At 48.2% G+C, this 10,765-nt stretch overlaps 1 protein-coding gene across 1 annotated transcript; it reads left to right on the top strand.

Moving 5' to 3' along the window:
- Positions 1-4,925: 4,925 nt before the first annotated feature.
- On the top strand, positions 4,926-5,986 carry LOC129381442 (desumoylating isopeptidase 1-like). The gene has a single exon (XM_055064304.2). The coding sequence runs from the start codon at positions 5,245-5,247 to the stop codon at positions 5,776-5,778; it is 534 nt and encodes a 177-aa protein (XP_054920279.2). The 5' UTR covers positions 4,926-5,244; the 3' UTR covers positions 5,779-5,986.
- Positions 5,987-10,765: the final 4,779 nt, after the last annotated feature.

The raw sequence follows: 10,765 nt of genomic DNA, 5'->3' as shown, positions 1-10,765 counted from the left end.
GCATTTGTTCTTCATTCCCGCGCGCAGTTTACAGCGCATGGTAGCGAGAGATGTAAACCTGCGGGTATCGCCAACACCGTTTCTTTCGGCAGTAGCAAAAGCAGTTGCGTCTCGCAGGGAACTCTACAAAGGTACTCCGAACTACAAACAAATCGGAAATATGCATTCGGCGCCATCAGGCATATATAAAAGGTACTACAGAAGACCCTTTTCTCCGAGTTGTGAATGTCGCCACCTCGGAATACATAGGTGAAAGAAACAACCGGAAACTATGGAAATGACGTAACCTTTAAATAAGGAGATTTGTACCTTGTGAACCCTTGCAAACTTTTCTAACCGGAACGCGTGATCGTTGACCGCACGGCATCTCAACGGCCCCCTAGCGGCGCTATTCGCGCAGCAGAATATATTGGAACTGCAAGCCGCTTTGCGCGCCCGTGGATACAGTCGCCGTACCTCGCCGCTACAAGGCCGCTGCCGCGTCTTGAGGTTCACGTACACACGTTCTGGTTAAAAAAAATGCAAGGGTGTACATACCACGTGTTGTGCTTCAATGCGCACTTCTTCAACACTAAGAAACCTTCGCTTACATGGATAGAAATCGGGGATATGATCTGCATATATTTTTTTATTGTCTAAATTTGGTCCAGCGTTGCTAATAAAACTGCAAGGGAATATCGTACACGTTATTTGTGGAGCTACGATGGAAGAAGACCAGCATAAAAAACGAACGAAGAGGGCCCAAAAAATGACCTATTTCTGCCGGAAAGGCGAAGTATTGATAGCGATGGCAAATGATCACACGCACGAAGTAAGATTCGTAGCTTTATCAGCCGTGTTAATTGCAGCGAAAATTCGCTTATTAATTCACAGATGTAGCGTCCCACACGCACAGGCAAATATGAACACCCCTTCCCTCGGTGACCACGAACACTCGTTGTGACAAAGTTGTCGGGATGGAAAGCTGAAAGAGAGTGGAGCGACCGCCTCTTCTGCCTCTCCGTTCAACGCGACTGCGAAAGCGCACGACCTACGGCACAAGGCGCGCGCAATGACAACGTACAGTCGCGTGCGATATGACTTGTGTTTAGAAAAAAGTTTATTCAACAAGAGACGATACGAACACTGAGCCACAATCACGGCACAATTCCACCAGGACGATCACATATACAAAGTACGAAGCACTGTATATACACCTTAAAACTATACAAGGGCGAGCGCTTGTGTTGCTCCTATTCTTCGTCCCTGTTTGTTTACGCACAAAAAGTTTTAAGATGAATCTGTTCCAACTAGGCCGACTCGCAGTTATGTATATACACGGCACGGTTTCAAAGTGTCCGAGTCCTCACTCACTAACACATAGCCACATAGACCCACGCAACACACAGTTACACAGACGCTAATTGTCACGTTATATAAAATGGTGTTGATATATACAGTGTACAAAATGGTTATGTACAACGATGCGACAGAGACGTTTTACATAATTTTGAAGTGTTGCTAATGCGACTTGCAACACCCTTGTTCGTGGTCGAAGGGGCTCCAGGGCTGCGCGGCGGCTCTGACATGGGAAATAGAGGTCTAATGAATACCACTAATTGGAGCTGTGTTTAGGTGTGGAACTTACCCTGTGTCTGCGCAGCAGTACAGTCTTGGAGCCCTTTTGACCACGGGCACCGGTGTTGCAGGTCGTATATCACGTGACTGTACATGCGACCACCAGCCATCTCGGATCGCCCCACCTGTGCCCATCGGATATTACCTGCAAGCCAGGGCTCGGCGGTGCACGGCAGGGCTAGGGAAGAAGACGCGCTCACCTGCCCACCTTATAGCTCGCGCTCGATAGTGGTACCACGTGCTGACCCCCCCCCCCCCCCCCGTGCGAGCGATTTGTCACGTGACCTCCAACATCGTGCGCGCATCTAGCCACTATGCCTCTCGGCTCGTTCTGGCGGGCTTCCCGTCGCACTTACAGCAAACATACACCGTTCCAGGCACGATCGGACCTTATCGCAGTTGTAATTTATTTATACAGAACCTCAGCACGATGACGGCGACGAAAACTCCCCTGGAGTGTCCATATAGTTGATATCGCTATAAAAGGTAACGTAAGAAAACTGCAAGTAAGTCCTCTCTTCCAATGCGCCTTACAACAACATGTGCCTGAAATAACCATTGTTAGAAGTGGGCGTTTTTCTGCTGATTTCGTAATATGTACCGCCCGTGGCAAAATACTCTTAATTCCACGCACTAATTTCGAGAAAAGCCAAGTCGTTTCATAATGATTACAATGACGATATAGGTGGTGATGATTGTCATCCTTAAACACTTCATGATGTTTCTTTTTTCAGACTCGAAGGTGACTAATCCCGCATGCCGCCTGTAGGCATGCGGAAGAGGTGATTACGATTGCCCATGACGTTCTCCCTGCAGGGAGACGCCACTGTTGCGCAATCCGTCGCGCTCTCGCTTGGACAGCCTGATCGATAGGAATGCACGAAAGGCAAGGCGCAGTGCATGAGGTGACGGTCTAGGTTTACCGTCTCGTGGAGAGCCATACAGCCAAGGGACAAAGAGCGTGGCCTTCGAGATTGCACACGCGGCGCGTCGTGAACTCTCGGAGGTCATGTGACATTTTGTACCGAGAATTCTATACAGCGGCTTTAGACTGCAAGCACTTAGCATTGATGAGAAACATCCGCAGCGCACGCAGGTATGCGATCATTCTGGAACTTTATTTTCGATTCTGCCTTTCCTCTTGGTCTGAAATAGAATTTCATATACCCGTCTTTACTAGTTTATTTCACAGAGCCACCTTCTTATATCTCAACATACGTCTATCACTCACTACTAACTGCATAGCATTTAGGCTGCTTCTTGTTGTTGTTGTTCTTCTTCTTCTTGTTGTTATTATTGTTTATTATTCTAAAGGTTTTCTCCGATAAGCTAACACTGAAAAGGTGGAAGAAGACCGCTGCAAACTCATAAACGTGAGTTCGCAAAAACGTGCACGCTCAGGACCGTATCAAGGTTTACCTGCCCCAACCATGGTGGCATAACTATATTGCAGGGCAGTTGTGCATTTGTGCGTGGCGCTTCTAAATATTTCATTGTCTATGGAATGGTTAAGCCATGAAATTTATCTTTGCACATGTAATCATTAAAGAGCATATACTCGAAACTCGTATTCAAAAGCCCTGACAATATTGCCGGTGCTGACGATGTATCGGTAATGACGTCCGCTTCTAACAGTTACATAACATGTCAGCTAAATATGTGTTACCATAAACCCAGCAATCTAGTAATCTGGCTATCCCTGCTTTATCTTATGCCCATGACGATCCAGTTGTCAACTTTTGCCAATCAATATTCGCATCGAAACCTGGCTGATCTCCACCGCTGCCCACTTAACGTTCTCATCAACGTTCTCATTAACGTTCCCTGCAGTTCTGGCTTGCTGAATATCTCTGTAATCCATTACAATGCGCTGAGTCGTCTCCAGATTTCTTGCGCAACAGACACATGCTTCACCCTCTTGCGAAAATTTGGTGTACTGGGCCGGTATTTTGTAGCGATGCCTTTTCCGATTCTATGCCTTTTCAGGCTTTTCGCGCTTGGCCACTGGTCAGAGCGACGGTCTGCCCACACTATCAACGCAATCAGGCGGCCGTGTGTGGTGGATGATAAGAATAGCATAGAATAAGGCATAAGGCATCGCTACAAAATAGCGGCCCTGTATGTACTGTACTGGCATAAACAAAATCTAGGCACTCAGTATAATCCAACTAACTACATTTTCTTGTATCTTAATTGCCATGCTTCTAGAGAAATTAGTACATTCTGTACCCATTTCTTGCATCCAATTTACCTCCTCCGTTTCTCTAATTTTCGTGTCACCGACGAATGACAGCGCCACCTCTCGACCATGGTAGCCGCTGCGCTTCGACGGTGGCTCCCAGCAGCCAACGCGATGAGGAGCTTATTGAGAGACGTGCCTCAAACTTTGTGCTTTCGAGTAGACGCTGACAGAGCTCGGTTATGAGATTTTAGCTCTGAAAGCGCCGCCCAGCAGAGTGAAGAGAGAGAGAGAAAGGCAAAGGAAAGACAGGGAGGTTAACCAGAGATTATATCGCAATTGAACATCTTGATAGGACAGGCATTGTCGATTCTTCTAGAGTTGGAAGTGGCCAGTGTGACGTACGCCACTTAGTGGACTAGGTCCGCCACTTTCTGCAGAGTAGAGCCCCCTCATTCTGCAATATCAAGGGGCTCGAGCCACTATTGAAGATTCGACGCAGGGTACCAAGGTCAGTAAAGAATCCATGTGCATGTATCATCCCACTGCGTGCTCGTTCTCTCGAGTTAGCCAGCGTTACCAATTCGAATCGCCGACTAACTGCACGTCGGGGGTAAAAAGCGAAGGACTTCTGCGAGCGCGCGGCAAATTTCCATTTCTCCCGTTATTTAAGGATGACCCAGCATTGCCCGAGGGTATCATAGCAGGAAGGTTACTAAAGGTTACATGAATGCAAACGCGTCTTCGTTTTGATAGCCCACCATCGCTCCAGACAAACTTCTAGACAGAATTGCACCATCGCGCTACCTAACACCTCGGCACAGCTAGCCTGACCTCGAGACCCACGCAGTGCGCATGTGCGACCAATATTACACGCCGCAGCGAATGTTCACTCTGTGCGATGCTCCCCAGTGTCGTCTCGCGAGTTATGCGAGGGCCACCAATGCCTGGCAGGTATGACTGAGCGGTGTCTCGCAGTAGCAGTCGCGTTACGTCATGGGTCAGCCGTACTAATCAGCTATAGCGACGGCTCGGATGAAAAACATCGGATGAAAAATTAAGTCATGCCAGCAAGGAACGCAGAAAGCACGCGCGCACTGCTCAGGTCTAGACTGCAGGCGAGCCCCAACGCCGGGGCACTAGGTGGCGTGATGGGCAAAACTGCGATATTTTCGCAGCAGAACCACCCACAAGCGCGTCACATTCTTCCAAGGGTCGTCATCGTAAGCAAAAGCAGACAGTGATGTGTGACGCCAAAGGAACAAAGACGAGGCAATGGATGGTCCGCCTTGATATATAGGCATCTAGGCGCAACTGTCCTCTTCACCGGAAGCCCGAGCTTTTGCCGCGCTGAAGACAGCCTTACTAGTCGTCTAGGGCAGTGTTTGTTGCACCGCGACGCCGAAGCAGCCGCCTCATTTCTTCCGCTCACCAGGAACGTCGGCGTCATGGCAAACGAATCGAGTGCTTACGGCGAGACTGGATTCGAAGTACAGCTGTACGTGTACGACCTGTCCAAGGGGCTCGCCAAGGAACTCTCTCCCGCGCTCCTCGGGAAGGAGCTGCCCGGCGTGTGGCACACGAGCATCGTCGTCCGCGGCATGGAGTACTTCTTCGGCTCGACGGGCATCGACAGCTGTCCGGCGGGACAGACCGCTCTCCAGGAACCGGACAAGGTCGTGAGCCTCGGTCGCACGGAGCTTCCGCACGACGTCTTCTTGGATTACATGTGGCAACTGGGAGAGTACAGCTACAAGGCCAGCACGTACGACCTTTTCCGCCACAACTGCAACAACTTCTCGCAACACGTCGCCGTCTTCCTGACCGGCAATTCCATCCCGCGAGAGATCGTGGAACTCCCCGACGATTTCTTGAGCACGCCACTGGGCCGTACGCTGGTGCCTCTCTTCGAGCGCCTCGCGATTGCTGTCGATATGGCGCTAGGACAGGATTCTCTAAGCGGACAAAATTCGAAAAGTTAGAGCGCTAGGAGAGATGACTGCTGATGCAAGAGCTGGTGATGATCCCTTATAACAATTTCTAGCAGAATTCAGTAGCATTCTTTTTTGTTGTTGACCGTAGTTTACTTGAACCCACCAACTAGCTCATTGAAATGTTTCTATTCTTTATGCTTCCCGACAACTCACTAATAAATCCCATCGATAATTGACAGCCAGCTGTCACTTGAAACGTGTTTGTTTACTTTCCGTCAACGTTCTAACAACTATCTGGGAACATTTTCAGTTAGACCTTGTTAGTAAGATTATTTAATTTGTTACGGGTTCATAGATCCCTAAACTTTCTTTTAACAATTTGCTAACACTTTCCATTGGGCATTCTTGTAACATTGCTTCAACACTTGAACTCCGAAATTGAGTTGTAATGTCTTTGTAGATTTTCTGTCAACACTTGTACAAACACTTGTTTAGGCGCCATCGTGCCTTTTAACTGCTGTACCTTTCTCGCCAACGGAATCGGTTTGGACAAGCTAGAAACACTGTCCACAACGGGCCGCAATTTTTAAATCGTGACGTGTACAGCGCTTCTTGTAAATTAATAATAATCTGGAGAGTAGCACCTTGATGGGAAGGCAATTAGTCACCTGCCGCCTGTGCCTGAATTACATGCAAAGTCTTATCACGTGCCGGAGTGTCTGCTTCGGCACCGTCGCTTTGTTTTTCGTCGTGCTGTCGTGGAATTTCTGTTCGATGTACTAGTTGTACGCAACAGCCTTTGTCGTCTGTTTTGATATCACGTTTTTATATAGTAGAGCCGGTGTTTTCCCGTGTCGATTTGGCCCAGATTGTATTTGATATGTGCTATCACCGAAATCCCCGTAGCTTCGACTTGAGCTCAACGGCCGTCAAATCTCCGAGGCGAATTTCGAAGCGGACGCCAACATGCACGAGATAGCAGCTCGATTAGCAGTCGAATATGTGGAACCAGGTGCCATACGCAATAGTATATACGGAATAGTACGAAAACTGAGCAGTTCCTGCAGTCGGATGTCGACGAAGAAACATATTTGCCTTTCGTTGGTGGCTTTACACCGCCTTCTGCGGGTCATCTACAATGACTTGTCCTCAGAGCCTCTGAACCTCGTGCCGTACCACTACAGAAGCTGTCCGGTTCTTCGGAGCTTGGGAAGAAGCTGGTGCGACAGTCCCGCAGTGAGATTCCAGGTTCAACATCAGCCCCGCAGAAGTGATGGAACGCTTCCGTACATAGCACATATTCTGTAATAAAGAAGTTCTAACGTTGTGCACGATATGCCACGGCACAAGTGTTCCACTAGCAATGTTGCTTGTTTTATGCTGGTCTGATACATGAAGCACTCATTTGAGTCACTAACGTTAGGAGTAGATCGACTTGGGTCGACAAACAAATCGACATGGACCCCATATATCAGAAACGTTGTGCTTGATATGTAGTGGTTCACTTCATGAGAAGGGACCAATGCCAGCGGCGTCTAGGCCTTCACTGTCAGGTTGGCGAAATTTTAGTCATCGTAGTCCTCGGATGGGCATCTCGATGAAAGTAGCGCCAGATGCTGGATATTTACTTGCGTACAAGTTTTTTTAGCCAGATAATTTTCCGCTGTTTCTGCAGAGAATTCCTAAGGTATCTTTCACCTAACCTCTATCGCATGCGCATGTGCAGATTAACGTGAAAATGCCGCATTCCCACAACTGAAAATCGCGCAACAAGATATATGGATTTCCATCGGCTTATACTATAGTGCCCATTTTGGACCACATATATTGCATTCTTCTCAGGCCCTTAGCTTTCATGAATATTTAATCAGTCCTGGGTCGACTGTCTCGCTTCATTGAAGGGTGGGCGCTACGCGTATTCGTTCACGCCCGTTATTTATGACGCATGCAAATATAGTAGCAAGCAAGCGGATATCATCAGCGCGGGGTCATTCGGCGGCAGGAAAAGCAGCTGTGTTTCGCAAATAACAAGAAAAAAGAACGGCTAACATAAACAACTCTAGAGGAAAAGCTCCCCATAGCGTCCATGCATTGAAATCAGCCACAGCAAGGGCGCCGCCATCTTGCTAGTCTGTGCAGACGCGCAGGCGCAGACGACTAGGTGCGATTCTGGCGAGAGGCGCAATCAACGCGATTCCTGGGCCTCCATCAGTATGGTGACACTATATAGCTTACGCTCCTGCAAACGCATCCTTTCACACACCGTTCATTTTACAAAAAAAAAGAAATTATAAATAACCATTCGATCTTTTCACTTTACACCTGTTCCCAAAGTACGTGCGCCTATAAATGCTTGTTCTTGCCTAATATTTTGACAATTTTAGCGTTGCAGAAATTAGTCGTAGCAACATGACAGCACCTCTGCGGTTTCCACTTTTTTGGCCAGCTTTTCCTCTGCAGTTTGTATACATTCTATGAAAAAGAAATACTCTGCAGTACTGACCAATAATAAAGAGGCAATTGAGGTCACCAGGCGTATGCAAAGGAGACGACACAACACCATTTTTCTCAGTTATGGATGACGCCCCCTCGAAATATTCAGATAGCTGCGCAACAAGAAGAAACGAATCGAAACCATGAGCATGTCATACATATGTAAATAAAGAGACCTAAGCGCACATTGTATTGCAGTGCTCAGCGATTCAAACGCGATATTCGAATCGCATTGCAGCCGGAACTTTTTCCGTCACCGGTGAGTGCTGGGTGATCACTGGGACAGATGTAGGCACAAATTCTCACAATGTTTCACAGACGATCTAGCTTTCACCGTTTAGACCCTTTGCGCTGAATGTATTGCTCTAGATGCACAAGATGGCGCTTTCGGCGGCGCGCCACACGTTGCCTCGGCGAAAGCGCACGAATACGAAACCATTAGCGCTTAGATCTGCACTGTTACTGCGCGATTAGCTCTCGGAAACGCAACTGGGCGTTCGCTAACGCACTGTGCTCCACTCCTGCTGCAAAATGTGAGACGCCAGAGGGAAGACGCCTGCTGTAGTTGGCTGTGAAAATAGTGATTGGCGTTAAGGAACGAAATAAATGAGCAGGTCCACGGACCTCTGCTGCGCAAGCAGAATGCCTCTTTTGTCGACCTTTCTCAATTGACGGCTTTCCTCAAAGATTTAAAAACAAGATTTCACTCTTCCGCCGGGGTTGTATCACTAACCTTCAGAGTAAGGACTTCAACTCCAGAATGTCGGCAGGAATGAGCATTGGCGGCGAGAACTTGCGGAGCCACCATCTGTCGGAAGCGCCTCGCTTGCGTAGTATGAGGGATCACGCGGCGCGCTCATCATATATGTTTGGCTGTCGGCGCTCGATAAGAACAGCACGTTAGAGCCCTCCTGGACATTTCTGTAAGTACTCTCGAAACGACCGAAGCTTTCACTGTCATAATAATAATCTCAGCCAAACAGAAAACACAGAATGGTTTACACACGCTCTCTCTTTACTGAATACGTACAGTGAACGCCCAATCCGTGTGGTCGCCGCGATGGAGTCCCCCGAATCGGTTTCTTACTTAAAAGGTAGGCAGTCGCCGAGAGCAAACTGTGTGCAATCCGTTCTTGTAGTGGGCTGTCTGTATAACCAAATGGAGTGTAACAGAATGCCGCAATGCAGCGATCGCACGGCTTCGCGGCGACCGACTGCGCGTCTGCATGCATATACGCGTACAATGTTTCGCTTTCGGTGCGAGCGCGTCTTCGCACCGTGCCATGATGTTTACGCCGCAGCATATGAGCATTTGACTCTACAAAAGCAAAGATTGTACACAAGCAAAGCTGCCAGAGCTCCTCAAAAATAATTTCGCTATAACTAGAAACTTCGACGACTACGGTGACTTTTGATATGCCGTCGGGACGATTCAATGTTTTTTTTTTCTTCTAAATTCTTGGACGTTTACATATCATTATTTCCCAAGCTTCATCGCACTGTATGTTTATCGGCCTTCTCAGCAAGCAATTTCCCGTTTCTTTCTTTCTTAATCAAGTACATTGATTGTTTCGTGCTAGCACAAACATGAGGATATGTCATGCCTTGTTTTTAATGTGCTTCTTACCATTCCCTTTCCGTTCCAGCGAACTTGCCGGCTTCTAGCATCAACAAGGTCATACATAGGCCAGAGCTTAATGACATTAGCCGGGCAGCGCGCGCGGTCGAGGGTCTCAGTGCGCACTTTTTGCTACTCGCCGAACATCGCAGCCCCTACGCCGTAGCAGAAATTATCCTAGCGGAAGGGCTGGCTGCACACCCAAGTTGTAGCCGATGGCTGTTTGCCGGTTATAAGTTTCGCGTGCCAAGCTTCACGCAGCTTCTTGTCCTGTGGGTAGGTGAGAAGGCTGACACCGGGCTCCGTTGCGTACGTCCGGCACTGCGGCACCGAGCTGTAGCCTACCACGTTGGACGCCTTCAAACGAAACTATGATAGTGTTTTCAAGTGTTGTCAAGTAGACACTCGCAGCAGGAAAACCTCCTCATTTAGTCTAAACCACAGCGCAGGTGTGTTTTTAAACTTTCGTTTTCAGCCTGCTTCGGCTTTTCCGAGGCAGCCGACGCGGCTGCTGTGTCCACGTGATCCCTCATACCACGTCACGCCGACGGCAGCGCCAGCTTTTCCAGTGTTTTCCAGCTTTTCCAGCTTTTCCAGTGCCGCTTCCTGGCACAATAAGTTTCTCGTGCTTTATCTACACAGATCCACTTCATCTCACACTCGAGCATGCGCCCGCTATATCGCCAATGTATCAAGAATTAGTGAATGGGCCCATACTTGAATCAATGCACTGAAGCATGGTTGACGGGCGACTACAGGGACTACACACGTATGTTCGAACATACGACGTGATGTGTTTACATGCACCGTTGTCGAAAACGTTGTCGAAGAAAGTTCCTCCTCAATCGACAGACGTCAGGAATTTATTGTTACTTTTTTTTCCCTTTGTGAATATTTGCTGCTGTTTTGCAAATGAAACTGCGA

Source organism: Dermacentor andersoni, chromosome 11 (genome assembly GCF_023375885.2).
Source record: "Dermacentor andersoni chromosome 11, qqDerAnde1_hic_scaffold, whole genome shotgun sequence".
Taxonomy (NCBI): Eukaryota; Metazoa; Arthropoda; class Arachnida; order Ixodida; family Ixodidae; genus Dermacentor; species Dermacentor andersoni.
Note: the sequence above shows the minus strand (reverse complement) of the source record. Positions and strands in the feature narration are given on the sequence as shown.